The sequence below is a fragment of the Tupaia chinensis genome, unplaced genomic scaffold, assembly GCF_000334495.1.
Source record: "Tupaia chinensis unplaced genomic scaffold, TupChi_1.0 Scaffold000674_2, whole genome shotgun sequence".
Lineage (NCBI taxonomy): Eukaryota > Metazoa > Chordata > Mammalia > Scandentia > Tupaiidae > Tupaia > Tupaia belangeri.
The window spans coordinates 3,120,171-3,143,916 of NW_006160198.1; the positions used below are offsets into that span (position 1 = coordinate 3,120,171).

General features: G+C 39.0%; 1 protein-coding gene across 1 annotated transcript in view; it reads left to right on the plus strand.

Annotated features, from left to right (window-relative positions):
- Nucleotides 1-16,638, plus strand: part of PLA2R1 (phospholipase A2 receptor 1) — a 138,268-nt gene extending 121,630 nt beyond the window's left edge. The window contains exons 24-30 of the mRNA XM_027776501.1: nucleotides 2,596-2,834; nucleotides 5,275-5,446; nucleotides 8,016-8,156; nucleotides 8,652-8,768; nucleotides 10,322-10,498; nucleotides 15,955-15,987; nucleotides 16,114-16,638. Of these exons, the coding sequence (XP_027632302.1) occupies nucleotides 2,596-2,834; nucleotides 5,275-5,446; nucleotides 8,016-8,156; nucleotides 8,652-8,768; nucleotides 10,322-10,498; nucleotides 15,955-15,987; nucleotides 16,114-16,331 (1,097 nt within the window). The 3' untranslated portion in view covers nucleotides 16,332-16,638. The remainder of the gene's footprint in view (nucleotides 1-2,595; nucleotides 2,835-5,274; nucleotides 5,447-8,015; nucleotides 8,157-8,651; nucleotides 8,769-10,321; nucleotides 10,499-15,954; nucleotides 15,988-16,113) is intronic.
- Nucleotides 16,639-23,746: the final 7,108 nt, after the last annotated feature.

Here is a 23,746-nt window from a genome sequence, read left to right on the forward strand (position 1 = left end):
CGGGCCCAGCCCGGGAACCGTTGTCAACTACGTGGGAGTCCAGCGACATAGCCATTACTCTAACTACTGGTTCCTCCCTCTCCCTTTCTGTCTGTCTCTATCTGATGAGTGTACATATTCTCGGGAAGGGGGGATTTAAAGAATAAAGAAAATTTTTAAAAAGTAAAAAATAAATAAAAATAAATAAATAAATACGACAATGGCTCATGCTTGCTATCCCCATACTATAGCACCTGAAAGACCATAGTTAGTATCTGGAGCTGTGTGGAAGTTTGGGCAGTCCAGTGCGTATATTACACACACACACACACACACACACACACTTGGAATAGGAATTACAGTTCTCAGTGTCGCTAAGATGCTCATTAGAGATACTATCAACCCATCCTCGGGAAAACAGTTTCAGCAAAGATCCATTTCTGGTTCTCAGTCATCCTTAAATCACTGCAAACTGGCTACTACGAAGGCTGCCAAACAGGCTTCTAGCTACAAAAGCAGATGATGGAAGGTCACATGTATCAGTGAATAAACATTTGGGTGGTTTCACTTTTTGGCTATTGTGAATAATACTGCTATTAGCATTCCTGTAAATGTTTATGTGTGGGTAAAGTGTTCCGTTCTCTGGAGCACATGCTTAAAAGTCAGTACAAAATTAATTTTAAAATTAAATATGTAAGTAAAAAAAGAAGAAAATAATACACAAGGGAAATAAGTCACTGATCAGTGGTGCTGTGAGGTCAAGAAGAACTGAAGATGACTTTAAAGCTTCAAATTAAATAATAAAGATAGAATTAATAGCAATTAACTAAGTTTTCAGTGTGTCAATAAATATTTATCATATTTGTTTAAAGAATTATTTTATTGGGCTGTATTTATTTTATTTATGTATTTATTTATTGTAATTTGACCAGAGAGGGACAGAGAGAGAGAGAGAGAGAGGGAAAGTGAAAAAGCAAGCCACCAGGTCCCAGACTCGAACTGCGGTCAACTATGTGGGAGTCCAGCATCCTTAACCACCACGCCATCTGCCGGCCCCAATATTTATTATATTTCTACGTAAAAAATATATATAACTAAAAAAGAAACTGCATGTCAGTCCCTTACCATCTCAATGGTTTCACGATATGTAACTACTGTTATATTGAGGCAACAGCTTCCTAATAGTCCATTTTTCCAGGGCGAGTGGATGGTATGGTATTTGAGGTACCTGGATCCCACATGGTCAATCATGCAGTTCAAGTTCCAGACCGAGTGGCTTGAAAAACACTCCAGGCATGTGTACATGTGTGCTCAAAACCCTAAAAGGAAAATGGAAGAGAAGGGATTGGGGTGTGGCCATTCCCTGTGGGGGGGTGATTTCTCACTTTCTTTTTCTCTCTGTCTCTCATGAGCAAATGCACCCTTCGACAAAAGAAAAACATTAGGTCAGTTTTCTACTTTGCCATTCTTATAAAGGGGAGTGTGACCAGGGGAGGAAAAGGGAGCAAAATTGTTTATTGAGTGCCTGCTGTGTACAGTAGTACGTGTCCTTTGTGACTCTCTCTTAATTCTACCCACACCCTTCTAGGAAAGCCTTATTAACCCCCTATTGACCAAAATTTTGAGATTTAAAGGAGTTAATTTGCTCAAGCTTTCTTAGCTGGTTAGTGCCAGGAATGGAATTAAGTTCCAGGTCTTCTGGCCTGTCCACGGATTGCCAGTCTCTTTCCAACCCCAGAGATCAGTACACAGGGAAGAATTCAAGTCACTTTATATCAGATAGTGAAGAAATTTAACCTTGTTTTTGGGTTTTAGGCTTTTCTAAACTTAGCCTACCCCAGTATATAACATAATACCAAAAACATATATGCATGTTAAAGAGAACCCATGTAAAATATATGTTTGGTTGTCACATGATCACAGCCACTCTTAAACATTCAAGCACCAGTGGTGGGTGGAAAAATCATCTTTTAATTTATAAATCTTGACTTTGACAAGCGACATATTAATAGTAACTATTTACAAGAGCTGGGTATATTTCTTTTTTTCCTTTTTTAAAATTTATTTTTTTATTATTATTCATACATTAAATCGCTACGCATCATTTAGATTGTGAAGAGACTTCATATTTCTAAGCATTTATTAACTTGTTTTTGTAAAGGCCTCTGTAGCATTTATACACATAAACTTCAAATGTTATAGTGATTATCACACAGTTTCAAAGGTGTAATCAGGTGTTTTATCTGAGAATATGCCCTTGCAAAATTAAGTTTGCAATGCCGTGTATGACTACATGATATGTGTCAGCATTTTATTAGTAGCCAGTACTGTGAGGAGATCACCATCAACTCCAGTAAAAAGTGATCAGTTTGACAACAGATGATCAGAAATGGGAAGCCTTCTAAAAATGGGCCAATCTATGCTTACATATTTTTTAAAAACCTTCTAATTCTTTAGCATCACCATCACCTATGTTTTCAGGTAGTGTTTTCATTTTGAAATAATTCCAGAAGAAACATTCTGATCAATATGCATCAGTGACAGGGCTCTATTCTGAGCTTTGCTTCCTCCTTCCTCATCCAGATGCTATGAATGATTTTGTTGTTCTTGTTCTAGATACTTCTGGACACGATGGGAATACATCTGATGTGGACCCAATCCCTAATACCTTAGAATACAGAAACAGAACTTACAAAATTATTAATGCAAATATGACTTGGTATGCAGCAATAGAAGCCTGCCAGAGGCATGGAGCACAGCTGGCCAGCATAACAGACCAGTATCACCAGTCCTTCCTCACTGTGGTCCTCAGCCTCCTAGGACACGCCCACTGGATTGGGTTGCTCACCCTAGATGTAAGTGCTCTAAATTCCTTGGGTCATCCTTACAAATTAAGTTGCACGTCTACCTACTAAGGAGGTAGACGTGAGCCACTGAAATTAGCTCCAAAAAAAGTAGTTCTCAGAAGTAATAGTAAATGTAACTTCTAAATAATTGGATTATACAATAACCACTGACTAACATTATGAGTAGTCTGTGACAACAAAACAAGAGTAAACACCTTTTTGGGGGGTAAATACCCACTTGTCTAATTTAGGTAACTTAATGCCTTTAAAAGGATTTCTAAAATTTTAAGGACTCCCAGGTCCTGCCTCATGTGTGTACTGCAACACATCTTAAACTCCAGCATTGCCTTTGGGCAATTTGTTGCATTTAAGGAATCCTCAAGGAAAAAAATAAATCATACTTCTTGCATAAAAATTATATTATTAATGAATTCAGTACCCTTAGAATTTTTTTTCCAAATTTCAAGAGGGTGCATGTGCTCTCCAGAGAGATAGACAGTCAGACAGAAGGAAAGGGAGAAAGTACCCCTCAATGGGACATGGTAGAACCATAATCTCTTCTCTTCCATTTCTCCATCATTTTGGAATTGGGGGCACACACCCACACACACGCCTAGCATATTTTCCAAGCTTCTGGGGCCAGAATCTAAACGGTGTTTGGCCATGTGGAATCCAACTCCCTCAACCAGTAGGCCATGGGACCGATCTAGCACTTGAAATTTAACACATAGGTTTTTTGTGTTTGTTTCATTCTCTAGGGATGTTGTTTGGATAGTAAGAATCTTGCAGGTTTGTGTTTTGTTTTTTTTTTTTAAGTATTACACACCAAAAATAGTGAAAAGTAAACTCTATTCTATCTCAGTTCCTAATGTTTGTTTGTTTGTTTGTTGTTTTTTAAAGATTTTTGCAATAGGGCACAGACATTCACCAGTTAGACAGAGACAGAAAGCAAGAAATCACCCCTTAATGGGGGTGGGGTGACTTTGACAGAAAGCAAGAAATCACCCTTAAGGGGGGTGGGGTGACTTTTCCCTTCTCTTCTGTTCTTCTCTTGGGATTTTGGGCACACATACACATGTGCCCAGCGTGAGTTTCAAGCCTCTGGGTCCAGGACTCGAACCGTGGTTAGCCATGTGGAAGTCCGCTACATAACCATTATGCCATCTGCTGGTTCCCCAGCTCCTAGTTCTATTCCCCAACGTTAACCACAGTAAACAGTTCCTTGTATGTCATCTAGAAAGTTCCCATGTATACACATACATACATGTAATGAATAACTATGTATATCATTTTCTAAACACAAACAAGATTATACTATGCATGTAGTCCTTAAACTTGTTTTTATATTTAACGTGTCTTTTACAGCTTTCCATGTCAGCATGTAAAAATCTCATGTCCTTTGGAACAACATGTAGAGATATAATATGCCATAATTTATTAAACCATTCTCTTGTGAATGGACATTTAGGTTCTCGGTTTTTCATAATTATAAACAGTGCACATGACCAGTTGGTGGCATGATGGTTAAAGTGGCTGGATCCCACACAGCCAATTGCACAACTTGAATCCCAGGCCTGGTGGTTTGGGAAACATGCTGGGCATGCACACATGTCCAAAATCCCAAAAGGAGAGAGAGAAGAAAAGGGATTGAGGTATGGCCATTCCCAATCTTGGATGCTTTCTCATTTATTCTCTTTCTCTGCCCCAGAGCAAGCACATATGCCCTTTAGTAAAATTTAAAGCAGAACAAAACAAACCCCCTCAAAAAAATGTGCAGGAAATATCCCTGTTTAAGTAGGATAAATTGTCAGAAATGAAAATATTGAGAGTACTTTAAATTTTAACAAGTACTGCCAAATTCTCTCCCAAAGTTTTGCACCAATATAACAGTAGATGATAACATCTGGTTTTTTCCACATTCTTGCCAATACAAGGTATCATCAAAATTTTAATCCTTCCAGTGAGATACATGAAAAAATGGTATTTTATGATTGTTTATTATACTTTGGTACTACAAAATGTTTTAGCTTTATGTAGTCAATCTTGCTTTACGGCCTCTGGATATAATTTAGAACGATTTTTCCAACACCAGGAATATTAAAAATTTAGCCAAGTTTTTCTTAGCATTTTTATCTTTTCAATTTTATTGAATCTTTCATCAATCTGAAATTTATTTTAGTGTAAGGAACAAGGTACTAGTCCAAGTTCACTCTGATTACTTACTAGAAAATTACAGCGAGAGAGCCAAGCACTCCTAAAAACCAAAGAGCTATCATTAGTAACGTATATTCTTTTTCATCAATCGTATTTACAAGCTGTTCTAGACCGACCCTCTGAACAAAGGTATAGAAACATAAATTTATATGGGAGGTGTGGAGTGCTCAGATGGCATTTGGGGATGCCACCAGCAGTCTTGGCCAGCACATGATGGCTCAATTTTCTTTCACAGGATGGTGTTCATTTTGACTGGTTAGATGGCAGCAAATTTGGCCCTTTCACTTTTTGGAAAGATGAGGAGTCGCCTTTTCTCAGTAACTGTGTTTTTGCTGACACAAGTGGACGCTGGCATACCACAGCCTGCGAGTCATTTCTGCAAGGTGCCATTTGTCTTGTGCCCACTGGTAGGTTCAGCTCTATTCAATTCAACAACTGCACCCTGTGCGCCTATGTGTGCCAGGGGCTGTGCTAGGCAGGGGACAGCAGGATGAGTAGCAAGATGTCTCTGCCCTTGAGAAGCCTCTAGTTGGGTCAGCGATGCAAAAACAAATCACTTTTATGCCAGGCAGGGCTACCAAATGATATATAAGAGAGAGCAAGTGTGGTAGGAGTTAGCATGAAAACGACTGCATCATCTCCACGTGGGGAAAAGCCGAAAGACTTTCAGAAAGACGTAGAGTGAAGACAGGCTTTGAAGCATGAGTGGGTATGAACAGCAAGGATGAGACACGAGAGGCACTCTGAGGAAAAACGCTTAGCCAAAGATGCAGAGGACAGACAGGGCTGGGCACATGTGAGGGAGGGGAATCTGGTGACAAAAATTTGCTTCCATTGCTGGTTAGTGGTAGGGGAAATAGAAAATCAGGCTGGAAACATGGGTTAGGAACATGTATGAAGCCTTTACGTTTAAGTTGAAAACTAATGGGGTCCTAGAACCATAATGATGAAGAAGAAAATGACGATGACCATAGCTGATTCAGTTTAGATATTCACTATTCGGTTGTCGGGAAAGTCACGACATATTTTTCTGTTTTTCTACACAAAAATGCATCCTGACTTTCCTGACAACCCAATGTATATATGGCCTTGCACTTTGCATAGTATTTTATTTAATCTATATTTAAAATGGAACATTTTTTTTGGTTGCCAGAAGGCATGTGTGCTCGCAGAAAGAAACAGAGAGACAAAGAAGGGCAAAGCACCCTCTGTGGGGTGTGGTCATGCCCCAATCCCTTCTCCTCCATTTCTCCATCCAGTTAGGATTTGGGGCCCTGAGGCACACACACACAGGAAGTGTTTTTCAAGTCACTGAGTGGGGCTGAAATTCACTTGTGATTAGCTGTTCAGGTCCCTTAACCACTAGGTTACAAGGGTAGCCCTAAAGATGAAATGTAAAGTAAGATAATTAAGTAGCCTCCCAAGGCTCTCACAGCTGCCCATCAACAGCAACCGGGAGCAGATGCCAAGTGACCTCACTTGGCATGTCTCTTCCCCCTTGGTTGCTGTGCTATTCCAGTTAGAGTTCTTTAAATCTCATTTTAAATCCCTCATTTAGTTAAAGCGCACATATTTACTTACTAATAGTACTTATAGTACCCAGTACTATATCAAATAGTATCCCCATTATGTAACTTTAGATCAAAACAATTCAGGATAAAATGTAAAGGGTAGTCATGTATAAATATTGAAAAAGCTAATGAAACACCATAAAAGCTGTCCTTCCCCTTTCCATAACAATGAGGTTACTGAGTGCTTAAGTATCAGGCACTAAGTCATTTAAATTTGTAAGAGAGGCTTTGTCCTTAACTCTTTTTGAGAGACAAAGAAACCAAGGTAGGACCAGCACTGCAGCCTAGTGGCTAAGGGAGCTGAAACCCACCTGGCCAACTACAGTTCAAGTCCTGGCTCCTGTGGCTTAAGGGACATACAGGTGCATGTGCACGCATGACCAAGGTCCCAACAAGACAGACAAACAGGAGGAGAAGGGATTGCACCATGACTTCCCTCTCTTGCTTTGGTGAGTGCATACACCCTCTCGCAATAAGAACTAATAATAATAACTAAAAAAGAAGAGAAAAAAATCCTGAATTTTTTTTAATCTAAAAACTAAATCAATAAAAGAAACCATGGTGTAGAATAACCCACAGTCACATGGCTAGTAAGTGGCAGAGCCAAGATCTCAGCACAGATAAGCCCTGAAGTAAAGTCCCCCCACCCCCAAATTTCACTAAATAATTTCATAAAATTTCATTTTATGTTATTTTATATTATAATTTTTTAAAGGTTTTTGCCATAGGCACATGCACTCAATGGAGAGATACAGAGTGAGGCAAATTGAGAAATCACTCCGCAGGGGGGATGGCCACAACACAATCCTCCTTCCTTCTCCTCTCAGAATTTTGGGCATGTGCGCATGTGCCCAGAGTGATTTTCAAGCAGCCAAGTCTGGAACTGCAGTTGGCCATATGAGAATCCAGAGCCTTAACCATGCCACCTGCTGGCCCGTATATCATGCTATTTTACTGAATGCATTATTTTTTTCAAATAGATTTCTTAGTAAGGATTTTTTTAATCTGTGATACTCAGCACTACATGTACATTTTGTAATCCCTTTTCTCAACATCATTCAGCTGCCACTATTTCTATGAATCGCATCTTCCAGTTGTTGCGACCCTTAGGATATTAATTGTAAACATGAAAGACAGCCACTCTCACTCATAGCACCCAAACTAAGCCCATGAAACTATGCATTGGTATACTCTGTTGTGTTTAGGAAAAGATTTTTTGTGGCAGAAATGCCATAAACCAGTCCTAGTGTTGTAATCATTTACATTAAACCCAATCTTTCAGAATAGTACCATGAGAATCTTATTACATATTTTATCTTGGTCCTTAATAGAATATAATCTCCTGTTCATCTCAATAAATGCACCCAGTCACTTCCCTGAAATCAGAACTGGTTTCTCGTTATAGAAAGAAGATCATTTGAACATTCTGAGGATTGCTCAGACAGTTTTATTCCCTGGATACAATTTAGAAATAATTGCTACAATTTTGCTAACGTCCTAAGTCCTATGAGTTTTGAGGCTGCTCAGGAGTTTTGCAAAAAGGAAGGTAATTCTTTTGTGATGGTAAAAAGCTTTCATGTCCTCCTTGACATTTCAGTAAACAATGTGGTTTCTTCATTTGTCTGATTATTTAGTGACTTTAGGAGTAACCAAAGAGATTGGAAAGATAAATAATATTTGATTTGCTTATTTGGGAGACCATTAATTTATAGAACTGTTGTCCAGCATAGGACTTGAACACCTGAGATGATGTCTCGGCATGCTGCACTTCTCCAAGAAAATATGCCTTTTGACTGCATTTGCATTTTGAATTTTTCATCTTTCCTAAAATTTATATTCTATGCTTTAACTTAAGTACAAGCTTATATCTTTTAATAAATGTGGTTTTACTTCAAATTTTTTAATAAAACATTTATTTACAATTGACATTTTTAATACCCAAAGCCCGCTCTTCACAAATAATGGTAAAGGAGATCGTTTTTAAATTACGTTTACACATCAACACAAATACTTGTTGATTTGCTACTTGTCTCTTTTATAGGATCTGCTCTTTTAACAATCAAGGATGAGGCTGAAAATTCATTTCTCCTAAAAGAGCTTCTCCATTATGAAACTTTTACCCGAATGATTTGGTTGAATGCTCGATTTGATAGTAACAGTAAGTGATTTGGGTAGAGAAGAGGAGAGGGCGTAAATAAATACATGGCCATTAAGGCTGATGAAAATGGCACTGATAAGCCAGGAAACTCCCCTTGGATACATTTGTTGTGAAAAAAGAATGGACATATAGTCCCCAAACAACCCTTTTAAATACCAAAAAGAAAAACAAAACACAAGTTTACCTTTATACTTGTTGGGAAGTTGCCTGACTTGACTTGTGCCCACAGACCTGGTGGCAGCATACCAACACCATACTTACCTGAAAATACCCCAGGTTCCTAAATGTTATAGAAGCACAACAGAGTAATGGAATCGTTTCAGTGAAAAATCATGCCATTAGGATTCTTATTTGCCACTCATAGAAACCAGAGTCTATAATAAAATGGAAGCATGGCCTTCTTTTCTTTATGTAATTGATGGTTATTGAAAGGTACTTGTAGGGGCCGGCAGGTGGCATGGTAGTTAAGGGCGCTGTATTCCCACATGGCTGACCGCGGTTCGAGTCCTGGACCTGGTGGCTTGCTTTCTCTCTCTCTCTTTCTGTCCCTCTCTGGCCAAATTAAAATAAACATTAAATAAAGTAATTCTTTAAAAAAAAAAAAAGAAAGGTACTTGTAAAGAAAATCATTTTAATTGGTAGGTAGAGCTTATTATAGTGGTATACCAGGGTGGGGGGTGGGGGATGAAACTACCCTTGTGAGGAGTATTTTAATCATTGACTTTGTTTAGAATTTCTAGCAGATGGTGGTAACAAAAAGCAGACTGACTTTTAGTTAGTTTTATTGTTAATTTTAAATTCCTTTCAGACAATGCACCCCACTTACTGCCTCCACAGGGAGAGCACTCTCGTTATTTCTACCCCTTTGGAATAAGTCTAGCTTACTATTCTGAGAGACTCACTTTTTAAAATTCTCTTTGAAAGTGAGCCATTTTCTAATGATACAGATGATAGGACTAAAAGGGATTTATAGTTACATTGATTAGTTCATTCGATGATTTCCTTAAATTGATTATAAATGATATGGAATATCAAAATTCAAACCATTATATTAAAAAACATAATATCGTAAAAGAACTAAATTAGAATAATATATCTAAAATAAATGAAAGGCTGTTCATACACCATTTTATTAATACATATTAATATTTTTATTTTTCATAGCCAAAGGATATGTGTGCTCAACAGAGAGAAACAGAGACAAAGAGAGAGAAAACACCTCTGAGAGGGGCATAGTTATGTCACCATCCCTGCTTCTCCAGTTCTCCATCCTGTCAGAATTTGGGGGATACACATGTACCCAGCAAGTTTTTCAAGCCATAGGATTCAACACATAGTCAGCCACATGGAATCTGGCTCCCTTAACCATTTGGCCAAAAGGCCAATCCTTAGTACTTATTTTACAATGTGATTTCATGACTGTACTTACTGAGTCCTGAATGCAGTAGATAAAGAGAGAGTCCTATAAGATTTATTTTCTGTGGTTCATTCCAGTCTTAGTATGTTTGACAACTATGTACATAATCTGTAATAAGCCAGCAATTTTCCCACAGATGAAACCTTAAATTGGTTTGAGGGGACTCCCACAGACCAGTCAAACTGGGGCATTCGGAAGCCGGACATAGACCACTTCAAGCTCCATCAGTGTGTTGGCCTGAGGATTCCTGAAGGAGTGTGGCAGTTATCCTCGTGTACAGTAAAAAGGGGATTTATATGTAAAAAGGAGGCAGGTGAGTAGCAGACAGTAATTTTCATTTTGATTCTACCTTGACTAAAGTTGACCCAGCTCTTTGACATTTAAATGTTTCAAAATCCAAGTATTCAGAGAGTATCCAGATAGAATCTGACATTATCATCTTATTCTACATCAAACAACTGAAAGAACCTTTCAGCTCCTTCTTCTCTGAGGCAAAGAAAAAAATAATTTTTTTAAAGACAGGGTCTCACTGTCACAGCTTTCCTGCCTCAGACTCCCAACTGGGACTATAGGCACTGAACACCATGCCCAGCTCTTTTTAAGAGGAGATCTGGCTATGTTGCCCAGGCCAGCTTTGTGCCCATAGTCTTCCTGTCTCAGACTCCCAACTTGCTGGGATTGCAGGAACATGCCCTACACTCAGCTTCTAGGTTGGGCCAGGAATCAAACCTGAGTTTCCTGTGTGGTTCTAGCCTGTAATCACAGCATCTTAGCAATGTATGTCACAGCAGGTGGGTCTAAAGAATAATTATAAATGAACTCGAAGACTCTATGACTTTGTGACTGTGTCATCCTAACTGTTAATTTAATGGACAAAAAAGCAGTTTGTCTCAAGCAAATAGAACTAGAAATGTAAACACGCAATCTTCACTCTGACAACTGCTACTCAGAATGGTAAAGGTTTTCCCTGGCCTCAGGAAATATTGTCTAAGCCCAGGTATATTTGTCGTGGACAGTAGAAGTAATTCTCTATTGCAAGCATAAAATGCCACAAAGTCATATTTTAACTCGATTCTGAATGACATACATGGTTTATAATGATTTTTAAAATAATTTTAAAAAATCTAAGCCAGGAAAGTCTAGTAAGTTGCAAATAATCACAGAGATTTCTAAGAGGAGCTGTTAGGAGGCTCGTCGATGGTGGGAAGGAGTTTATGATAACCACAACAATTCCCAGATGCTAGGACTGTGAAGGAGGGAGTGATAAGGACCAGACTGCTGGAAAAGGCTTCAAGGAAAGAAAGCTTTGTGATCTCAAAAGATAAAGCGTTTGGGAGCAGCACTTAGCGTAATGGCTATGTCGCTGGACTCCCTCATAGTCGACCACGGTTTGCATCCCGGACCGGTGGCTTAAACTCACGCTGGGCACGTGTGCATGCGTGCCCAAGATCCCAAGAGGAGAATAGAGGAGAAGGGATTGTGGCATGGCCATCCCCCCTGGGGGGTGATTTCTTGCTTTCTGTCTCTCTGTCTCTGTCTGTCTGGCGAGTGCACGTGCCCTATAGCAAAAACCTCTAAAAAAAAAAAAAAAGATAAAAGGTTTGAGGAGCAAAAAAGAAGAGGACATTTTTTTGACAAAGGGCCAGCATAAGGCAGCAGCTGAGCATGAGCTTAGATTGAGGTACAGCAGAGCTTGTGCTAGAGAGTGCTAAGAATGACACCAGACAGTTCCACAGGACCTACTCACAGAGTGCCAGCCTGAAGAGCTGTCATCATGGTGTAGAAGATGTGGGTCTTGTGTGGTCCGTAGACACCTGCAGTGGAGTTGCACTTGTCGGCTTTAAAGATAAGTGTTTATAATTTGGGTGATAGGGACCAGCAGGTGGCGTGGTGGTTAAGGTGCTGGACACTCCCACATGGCCGACCATGGTTCAAGTCCTGGACCTGGTGGCTTCCTTTCTCACTTTCCTCTCTCTCTGTGTCTCTCTCTGGTCAAATTAAAATGAGGGAATGAACGAATGGATAAATAAATAAATCTTAAAAAAACCAATTTGGGCGATAAAACTAGGAACAAAAAAGGAGGGGAGAAATAGGAAGAAAGAATCATCAGGCCTGGTTAACTGATAAGACACTAGGAATGAAGGGGGGAAAAAACTACAGGTGTGAACACCAGTGTCTGAAACCCCAACAGTGTGAATATCAACTCTGTGTGAGAAACATGACTAAGCCTACGAAGCAGTGTGGCCAAGTTATCAGTGGCATTTAAGTATCAAGAGCAAATCAGAAATACCTCACAACTGTAGAAGACTTTAAAGTTTGCCATAGTAACACATGGGGTCTTATCTTTCGTGGCAACTTTCCCAGACAGTGAACCAATTCAAGCATCCCAGTTTTACAGTGCGTGTGCCAGCCAAGACGACAGTGAAGACTACCCTCCAAACTTTCCAAGTGTTCCTTCTGTAACTCCTGCTGCCTCTATCCTGAGAATACACTCTTTGAACAACCTTTCTTAGAGTGTATACACACACACTCACACACACACAATACAATAATACACGTTTTCAGTAACTTAATGTAAAATTATGTGATGTTATTTTTAAAGTATGAAACTAAGGGGTTTTTTAACGTGATTTTGCTATTGATAACAACACGGATGTTTATTGTAAATCTGAGTGGATGAGCACAAGGAGGGCAGGGCACCAAGGCACTTCCCCCACTCACAAACACTCACTCATCTTTCTCTGGATCATTCTCTACATCTGTCTCTGGGTCTTTACCTAGTTCAAAACTTGCAGAGTTTAAATTCTGAGACAGATCCTACTTGAAAGAGGTCTATTTTTGCAGTAGAAAGTCCTAAAACAGAAACCCTGTAACTTTCTTTCTTTTTTTTTTTTTTTTCTTTTTTTGGAAAGTTTTTCGCTATAGGGAGCGTCGCTTGCCAGAAAGAGAGAGACAGACAGACAGAAAGCAAGAAATCACCCCCAAGGGGGGATGGCCACGCCTCAATCCCTTCTCCTCCATTCTCTTCTCAGGTTCTTGGGCATGCATACACATGCGCCCGGTGTGAGTGTAAGCCACTGGGTCCAGGACGCGAACCACGGTATACTACATGGGATCCAAGCAACATAGCCATTACGCTAACTGCTGGTCCCTTGGAGAGGACTTTCTCACTCCGTCTCCCTCTGTCTGTCTCTCTCTCTCTAGTGTGTGTGCCCTCTAGCGAAATTTAAAAATAACAATAATAATAATAAGTAAAATAAAAAATTTCTGTTGTATCATGATTCAGTTTTGGTACCTGTGTGTCCTAGAAATTTGTTCATTCTATCTAGGTTATTTAATTTGTTGGCATACAAATGTTCATAGCATTCCCTTATAATCCTCTTTCTTTCTGTAAAGTTGGTATTACTGTGTCTACTTTCTAATTTTAGTAATTCGAGTCTTGTCTTTTAATCTACCAAAGGGTTGCCAATTTGGGGTTCTGTTGATTTTCTCTCTTTTCTGTTGTCTATTTTATTCATTTCCACTTAATCTCCATTGCTTCCTTCCTTCTAGGGGTTTGGGATTAGTTTTCCCTTCTTCTGGTCCCTTACGATGTAGAGGTGATGACGGAACTGAGGCTCCGCCTTTGTAAATGTGTGAATTAAGCCATTCGTTTCTCTCCTGGCACTGCCAGATAAAAGGTTTGAGGAGCAAAAAAGAAGAGGACATTTTTTGACAAAGGGCCAGCATAAGGCAGCAGCTGAGCATGAGCTTAGATTGAGGTACAGCAGAGCTTGTGTTAGAGAGTGCTAAGAATGACACCAGACAGTTCCACAGGACCTACTCACAGAGTGCCAGCCTGAAGAGCTGTCATCATGGTGTAGAAGATGTGGGTCTTGTGTGGTCCGTAGACACCTGCAGTGGAGTTGCACTTGTCGGCTTTAAAGATAAGTGTTTATAATTTGGGTGATAGGGACCAGCAGGTGGCGTGGTGGTTAAGGTGCTGGACACTCCCACATGGCCGACCATGGTTCAAGTCCTGGACCTGGTGGCTTCCTTTCTCACTTTCCTCTCTCTCTGTGTCTCTCTCTGGTCAAATTAAAATGAGGGAATGAACGAATGGATAAATAAATAAATCTTAAAAAAACCAATTTGGGCGATAAAACTAGGAACAAAAAAGGAGGGGAGAAATAGGAAGAAAGAATCATCAGGCCTGGTTAACTGATAAGACACTAGGAATGAAGGGGGGAAAAAACTACAGGTGTGAACACCAGTGTCTGAAACCCCAACAGTGTGAATATCAACTCTGTGTGAGAAACATGACTAAGCCTACGAAGCAGTGTGGCCAAGTTATCAGTGGCATTTAAGTATCAAGAGCAAATCAGAAATACCTCACAACTGTAGAAGACTTTAAAGTTTGCCATAGTAACACATGGGGTCTTATCTTTCGTGGCAACTTTCCCAGACAGTGAACCAATTCAAGCATCCCAGTTTTACAGTGCGTGTGCCAGCCAAGACGACAGTGAAGACTACCCTCCAAACTTTCCAAGTGTTCCTTCTGTAACTCCTGCTGCCTCTATCCTGAGAATACACTCTTTGAACAACCTTTCTTAGAGTGTATACACACACACTCACACACACACAATACAATAATACACGTTTTCAGTAACTTAATGTAAAATTATGTGATGTTATTTTTAAAGTATGAAACTAAGGGGTTTTTTAACGTGATTTTGCTATTGATAACAACACGGATGTTTATTGTAAATCTGAGTGGATGAGCACAAGGAGGGCAGGGCACCAAGGCACTTCCCCCACTCACAAACACTCACTCATCTTTCTCTGGATCATTCTCTACATCTGTCTCTGGGTCTTTACCTAGTTCAAAACTTGCAGAGTTTAAATTCTGAGACAGATCCTACTTGAAAGAGGTCTATTTTTGCAGTAGAAAGTCCTAAAACAGAAACCCTGTAACTTTCTTTCTTTTTTTTTTTTTTTTTCTTTTTGGAGAGGTTTTTGCCATAGGGCGCGTGCGCTCACCAGAGAGACAGAGAGAGACAGAGAGATAGAAAGCGAGAAATCACCCCCCAGGAGGGATGGTCACGCCGCAATCCCTTCTCCTCCATTCTCCTCTTGGGATCTTGGGCACGCACGCACACATGCCCAGCGTGAGTTTTAAGCCACTGGGTCCAGGATGCGAACCGCGGTCGACTATGTGGGAGTCCAGCGACATAGCCATTATGCTAACTGCTGGTCCCAACCCTGTAACTTTCTGAATGGATGAGCTATTTTTCATTTCCCAAGACTCTAGCGATCACAAAAGTTAAGAATGCTGATTTTAAAGTCCGTGTATAGAGGCAAGCGGGTTAACATTGCCAGACAAACTTCAGATCAGATTCCAGCAAAACTATGCTTTCCTTGCATACAGGGACTATATTTTACTCATATTTTACTTCAGTGCAATGGTAAAACTTTGTGAGAACTCATTGACTTTAAAAAAGTATGTTCGTGAGCACCAACAATGATGATCAATGTAAACAGAAGTCAGCAACTTACCTTGCTGGGGACAGAGAGTAACTATTGAGGGCCATGAGGTCTCTGCCATGATCACTATAGCGCAAAAGCACCATAGACTGGATGTGTCTGAGCGCCAATAAAACATTACCGACAAAAACATGTGGCCACGTTTCTCTATGGACCAGAGTTGCCTGATCCCTACTGAAAGTAGTGACATGATTTTGCTGAACTAAAAAAAACAGTTTCACTCAAATTTTTTGTATTTGATTTCAGATATTCACGCTACAGAGGAGCATCCAGGGGAAGGTAGGTTTAGAGAAATGGAGAACATTTTGAGTTTTCTTAGAATTAATAAAGTGGACAGTAACTATGTGTGGGTATCTACCTTGTCTCCTTGTCCATGACATTTTCCTTTTCTTCATCCCTTTTCAGAACCAAGTCACAGCATGGTTCCTCTTGCAGTAGCACTGACCCTGATAGTGATGCTGGCTGTTTTCACATTGTCCTTCTGCATATACAAGCAGAATAGTGGCTTCTTCAGGAGACTTGCAGGGCTTGGGAATCCTTACTATCCTACAACCAACTTTAGTACAGCACACTTGGAAGAAAATATTCTCATTTCTGACCTTGAGAAGAATGACCAGCTGTAATGAAGTCATGGCGTGCCAGCTGCGGCCATACAGATAGGCAAAGAAGACTACGTAGTATTTCCCTTCATGGACCAGAAGCCATCATAATGTGAACTGTGACGCAATCTTCGTTATTCTCCAGGTGATGACTGGTTGAGAAGGGTAACCAAATTCAGTGGGTTTTCATGTATTCATCTCTCTCATCTGTGATCCATTCTTTAAAAGGGGAAACAATGCAATGATTATTATTAAGAATGACAAGAACTATTAAAAGAATTATTAAAAGAAACTCCCTATTGGAAACTCTCAAACCAATGTGAATAATAGTTTTTAATTAATATATTCCTACTAAAATTCGGGGGTAAATTTAAAAGCTAATCTGGAATCTATTCAGGTATTTAATCACCTTCATTCCATTAAGAAAGGGGAAAGGTAAGGGTAAAAATATTAATCTTATATATGAGGGGAAAAGGGAAAGACTTTTGAGGGATTTCTTGTGTGTTTTAAATTCAATCATTTTTAATGACAGGGTTTGAACATACTAATTTCTAAGCTTAACGATCACAGGTCCTGAGCTTTAAATTATTATTTGGGGTAACCTTTCTTTTATTAGATCTGACTTCTTAAGCAAAAGAAAAAGGGAAAATACTTTTCTTTAGATAGTAAAGACCTTGGTTAGCATAACATTTTTTTAAAGGTATTTGCCATAGGTCATGTGCACTCATCAAAGAGGCAGAGAGAAGGAAAGAGAAATCAATTTCCAGAGGGATGTCTATGCAGCAATCCCTTCTCCTTCATTCTCCTCCTGGGATTTTGGGCACACACGCACTCATGCCCAGGGTGATTTTTGAGCCACCAGGTCCAGAACTCAAACCACTGTCTGCCATGTGGAAGTCCAGCACCTTAACAACCACAACCCCATGTCGTAACATTTTTATAAGTAACTACAGAGTTAAAATGTGGCCTAAACCCTTCAATTACTCAAGCATGAATCCTTGATATTTTTAAATGTCTTCTAGATAACCTTAAAAGAATATACTGATATTTTAATACTACTAAAACTCACGGACTTTATTAAAAACTAATGATATAAAGTAATATAGAATATTCTTAACATCCAGAAGATATAAAATATAACTTGAATTTAAAGGGAAAAAAATGAAGATTTGAATTGTAGTCTCATTAGAGCCAAACTACAGGATGCATTGAGAAGTAGTAAATAAATTATCCTCCAATGGGAATCTAGATACCTTTATTAAATAATTGAGTTTATGTTAGATGTCCTATTTAACAAATTATGCTCTGGGAACCATCTTCTTTTATATCAGCTTAGCACCATTGATAAGTAGTGACTAAAAATATGATTGTGTCTGTAAATACTGATTTGATCTTTTCTTATTATAAAGGAACATGGCTTCATAATCAATATTTAAAAGTTTGCTCATTATGTAAATATTTATCGAGTTTCTATTAAGAACCAAGTGCTGTTCTAAAAACTAGGGTGAGCAAGTCAGTTCTAAGCCACTGTTTCTATGAGGGAAAACTGACAGTAACCCCGTGAAGACATGCATACATAGAAAATAGCAAACTGATTATGAAAATTAAGGAAGGTCCTGTGATAGAGAGAAATGGAAGAATCTCAGGGCCTTCCTGAGAGTGTGCATTTTAATTATTACAACCAACTGCCTCAACACAGCAGCCATCAGTCACAAGGCGGAACTCCAGAATGTATTTCTAAGATGCAAACTATCTTCACTAGAAATGCAGCTTGTCCAAATATGCATGTGCAATGATTATCTATAAGTCAGAAATTATAATCTAAAGTAATAACATTTTTTTAAAAAAAGAGAAAAGAAATACAGTTTGAAGAGCATGCCAGAAGAAGGGAGTCTTGGTAGCCTTCCACAGTTCATGCTAGAAAGATGTAGCTATCACTGTGTAGCTTACACACTGGGACAGTCTACGCCCATGATTTTTTTAATGTCTTGGGACTTCATTGTTTAAAATAGATTATGTGGTAGTTGTATATTTATGACTCAGAAGAATAATTGGCTCTAACTAACCAGATGATATGAAGGCCCAATTTAACAATATGTTAAGTGAAATTGCAGTTCTGTTCTTTTTGGTGGACTTGGTGAAAACTGCTAATCAGTGAGCTTCTCAGTTGAAGTATAAAGTCACATATATGACAAAGTACGTCATTAGGAAAGTGCTGTTGAAGAAAGATCGTATTGGTTGTCTATGCTTTGTATTTGATATTCAGTATTGAACCACATTTCTAGAGATTCTATCCATACAAACAGATCCTACACTCTTCACCATTACTAAAATTTCAGAAATAGAAAGTAATGACATGTTCTCCTTTATTTATTTAGGTACACATTTTAAGCTTCTCCTCATATCTTTGTTTCCTTTCTTCCTCTATTTCTTTCTTTTTTTCTTTGTTCTTTATTTCTTTCATTATTGTCAGAAGGTACATGCACTCACGAGAGAGAGGGCAAGAGAGAAAGCACCTGCAATGAGGCATGGTCACTCTGCAATCCCTTTTCCTCCACATTCTTCATCTTATCAGGACTTTGGGCATGCATGCACCCAGAGTGTTTTTCAAGTTGCCAGGGGACCAGGATTCCACCCATGGTCAGCCACAGGATCCAGCTCCCCACACATAGTGCTTAACCCACTGCACTACAGAACCAACCCCACTGTTATTTTAAATCTAAACTAGATTTTATAGCTATATTATAAAAAAGAAAACGTAACAGGGCCATAAAATCACTCATAAATAATTAATTTGCTCCCCCTACCCACACACATACAAAAAAAAAAAAAAAGTCAGTTACTTTCTGTAGTTAACCTGAACATCTTTATAGACTCTGGAAAACGGAAAATTTTGAATTTTCCAGTGATATCTTGAGCTCTTTCAATTCCAACATTCTATTTCCGGTTAAATATTTCTTCTAATAAAAGTTCCACTCCCCATTCAAGATTGATTAAGTTATCTCTTTAGATAAATATTCAATCTTTTGGACTTTCCCTTCCTTCCTCAAAATGGCAGCTGGACACTTGCTGTGTCCTTGTGGTTTGGGAAGGGAAGGCCAGGATGTGTGTTCTCTGGTGCCCACTGAGAGTCGCCTCCTGGCAACTGGGAATTCTGCTAGCAACTGCTGTGCTCTGTAGGTGCTGCAACTTGTAAGTTGATCCCTTTGACTTGGTCTTTTTCTGGCTCTCCCCAACACTGCCTTATCTTCTGAAAACTGGCTATTCAATTTCCTTCAAGCTCTTGGCCAGGAGACCACCTGACTCTTACAGTGGTAAGACCCTATCCAGCACCACCAACCACTCTATTCACTGGGAAAGGTTAAATATTACAGCAAACAATCCCAAAATCTTGGTGGCTTAACACAGGAAAAGTTTATTTCACACCCTCATCTACATTAGCTGGCAAGAGCACTTTGCTCTCTTCAGTTATTCTTAAGTCCAAACCTCTTCTGTGTAGTTTTTTTTTGTTTGTTTTTGTTTGTTTGTTTGTTTGTTTGAGAGGTTTTTGTTATAGGACACATGCGCTTGCCAGAAAGACAGAGACAGAGAGACAGAAAGAGAGAAATCACCCCCCAGCGGGGATGGCCATGCCGCAATTCCTTCTTCTCCATTCTCCTCTCAGGATCTTGGGCACACACGCACACATGCCCGGTGTGAAGTTTAAGCCACTGGGTTCAGGACTTGAACTGCGGTCAACTGCATGGGAGTTCAGCAACACAGCCATTACACTAACTGCTGGTCCCTGCATAGTTAGTTTTCCATCACCTAGTGGGTCTATAGTCCTCCAGTGGATCTCCTACCTGTTCTGGCAGCCAAGATCTGTCTTTTATTAATTATGGAGTTTCCATGGGCTATTGAAATATATTCTCTAAGTTAACAGTCTCTGAATTAGGGTCACATATCCTGAGGGTCCATAAATATTTCCAAGGGATACAAGGGCATGAATATTTTTAAGAAATTACACATCCAGAGACCCCCCAAAATACTCAGACAGGAAGCCATTTTAAATCTGAGGTGAGTCCTGGCATGTTCAGGGAAGCTATGCTCTAAACTCCATCTTCTAGACCTCTGAAATACTCAGACAAGTCTCACACACTGAGTGTCTAAACAGCCCTAGGTGATAACTGTCAAGCACCTGAATACTTAGGGTCCTTGAAATACTCAAGGCTTTAAGGAAGAAACTTCTTTTTATAGATCTGAACTTATAATCTCTTTCTGTTGATACCACATTACAAAACATAGTAGAGGAAAGATTTTTGTCACAGAATTACCAGAAACCACCACAGAAGCACAAGAAATGTAAGAATCCAAGAAAATATCTCTCCCTTAATGGAAAAGAACAATCCTTTATCATCCACGGACAGTTCAGTGGAACTCGTGGGAATGTCTGATAGAGAACTCAGAATATTCAGAGTGATAAAACTAAACAAGATGCAAGAGCTGAGAGACAATGAACTCCAGAGGATGCAGGAGGAAAGAGGTGAGCTCCAGGTGAGAAAGTTCTTGCATGATCTAAAAGAGGAACTACACGTCATAAAAAAAGAATAGAATGGAACTGTCAGATATGAAGGCTGCAATACAGGAAATCAAAATGTTCCTCGAAAGTATTAAAAGCAGGTTAGTCCATGAAGAAATTTGAATCTCAGATGTTGAAGGCAAAACCTCAGACCTAGGAAAAAAAACAACCAAAAATATAAGAAAATAACCCCAAAAATGATAATAACATACAAGAAATACTAGATACGATTAAGCGCCCAAACATTCGGATAATCAGTATCCCAGAAGGTGAAGAAACTAATAAGGGCACTGAAAATCTATTTCATGAAATCCTGAAAGAAAATTTTCCAAATCCAGAGAGGCATTCAAATATCCAGACCCAAGAAATACAAAGGACCCCGAATAGAATCAACCCAGTATTTTCTCCAAGGCACATCATAGCCAGATTGGCAAAATAAACAAAGATAAAATACTAAAATTGGCAAGAGAGAAATGTCAGGTTATTTATAAAGGCTATCCTATCAGGCTAACATCAGACCTCTCATCACAAACAATGCGAGCAAGGGAAGAATGGGAAAATATATTCAAAATGTTAAGTGAAAAACAGTTTCAACCAAGAACACTATACTCTGCAATATTATCCTTCATATGGGAAGAAAAGATAAAAACATTCTCAGATAAACAAAACCTGAGAGAATTTACGAACACCAGACCAGCGCTTCAAAGAGTTCTGAAAGGAGTGCTATACCAGGAAAACTAAAGACACATATACAGAAATAAGAGAACAAAAAGCAACCAAGAAAATGACCAACTTAATGCTGGAGACAAGAAATATCAATAACATTGAATGTTAACTTCCAGGATTTAAACAGGAAGATCTGACCACAGTAACAGTGCAAATTCAACAGAAGAGAGATTAATTACACAAGACTGAACTGGTGAAATAGAATTTTATGACTTTTGAGTAAAACATTACTGATTTTTTTAACTATGCTTAGTTTCCCCAATTTAAGAATTTTGCTTTCTTTTGAGCTGTTGATAGGTTCAACAACTTGTTAAAATATTTTTTCTTCTTGTTGGTTTATTTCAATGAAAACATAAACTTTTCTCCCTTCCTGACTACTCTGGAATTGGAAAATATTTGGGAATATTCTTTTTTTTCAGTGGGGGAGAGGTTTTTGCTATCGGGTACATGCGCTCGCCAGAAAGACAGAGAGAGACTGAGAGACAGAAAGCAAGAAATCACTCCCAAGGGGGGATGGCCACGCCACAATCCCTTCTCCTCCATTCTCTTCTCGGGATCTTGGGCACACACGCACACGTGCCTGGCGTGAGTTTAAGCCACCGGGTCTGGGACTCAAAACATGGTCGACTACGTGGGAGTCCAGCAACATAGCCATTATGCCATCTGCTCAAAGTAAGAGTATTCTTACTTTGCGGCAGAATGGTTATTTGCATAAGTTCAATAATACCTGTTGCCTTGAATCAGAAATTAGAAATATTCATCATTGGACAGAGCTTTGACTAGAGATTAAACTAGAAAACTACGGAACTAAGATAAATCTCAAGTAAGCCAACAGTAGCTCTTGGAAAGATAGCCTGGGACCATAGACAGTTCTGCTTGGCAGAGGGGACTAGGGAAGCTATATGAAAGAATTCGTACCATAAAATAACCTGGACTTTTCCAGCCCAGCTTTGTAATCAATAGAGACTGCAAAAGAGCAACCACAACCAGAGGATTATTGTGAGGAAGACTTTGAAGGAAGAAAAGGAGACTGATCTTCGCTAGCAGGTGGTATATCACAGAATACTTGGTAGGCAGGGCTGAATTGAGGTTTATGTGTGAACTGTGTGTTGAGTGTTTGCTTTTCAACAGTTTGAGTAGTTGACATGTAAAAATTATTTAAAACCATACTGTCTTTGTTGTTATAGAGTCACAAACAAAATTGTAACACATATTTCAAACATTATCTTTAAAATTCAGTTTTGAAATTTTTAAAGTGGTTTATTAATTATCAAGGACTGTGGAGTATGAGCAAAAAATTTTTGATATGTAAAATAAATGTTTGGGGGGGCAATGTAAAAATAAATAAATAAATGATAAAAGAAAAAAAAAAGAAATTACACAGTCAGGATCTTTAACTTTTGGGTCTAACCCTTCTTAGAACTGATTTGCCAGAGAACAGTCCCTACGACTAAGTATTGTGCTGGTTCTTCTTTCCCACCTCTCTTCGTACAAATGGCTTTTTTAGCCATTAAAATATAAAAGACATGTCTTTCACTCCAATCTTACTGTGATGCCTTATGTTGAGAAATTCCTCCATGGCACAAAGACAACATTCAAAATATTGATGTCAGTGAAGCTTATTTAAATGAAGGAATAAACCCAATGTAAAACCTTCTATTTTTCTCTGTGTTCGTACATTTTTCTGTTAAAGATGAAGTGATAAGTTGGAAATGGGTTATTTTGCCCAATATTGGGACAATCTCAATTAATATATATGTACAGTGGAATGTTAACTGCCTTTGAGAACTTATCTTGCCTAGCCCCTGACTATTTTCAAAGCATAAAGAGAAAATCTAGTGAAAACAAAGTGAAGAGAGTGTAGATAGTGGTAAGAACCTGACATCTCAGCTTATCCAAGTGAAAAATTCATGAAAACACGTGGCTTATCTAGCTTAGATTTCTAAGTGAGTTTTGAGGGTGAATATTAAAATGCTTATTTGAATTGAAAAATGAAAATAGACTTTTTTTCCTGAACATTGTCCTATTTGACTCATTGGTTTGACAAGGATTGACTTTACTATAAGAATTTATAGTATTTAGGGGACCCCCGGGCCCTGTGCGGCCGTGGGGCCTGCGCTGCGTGCCCCCCCCCCAACCCGGCCCGCGCCGTCGG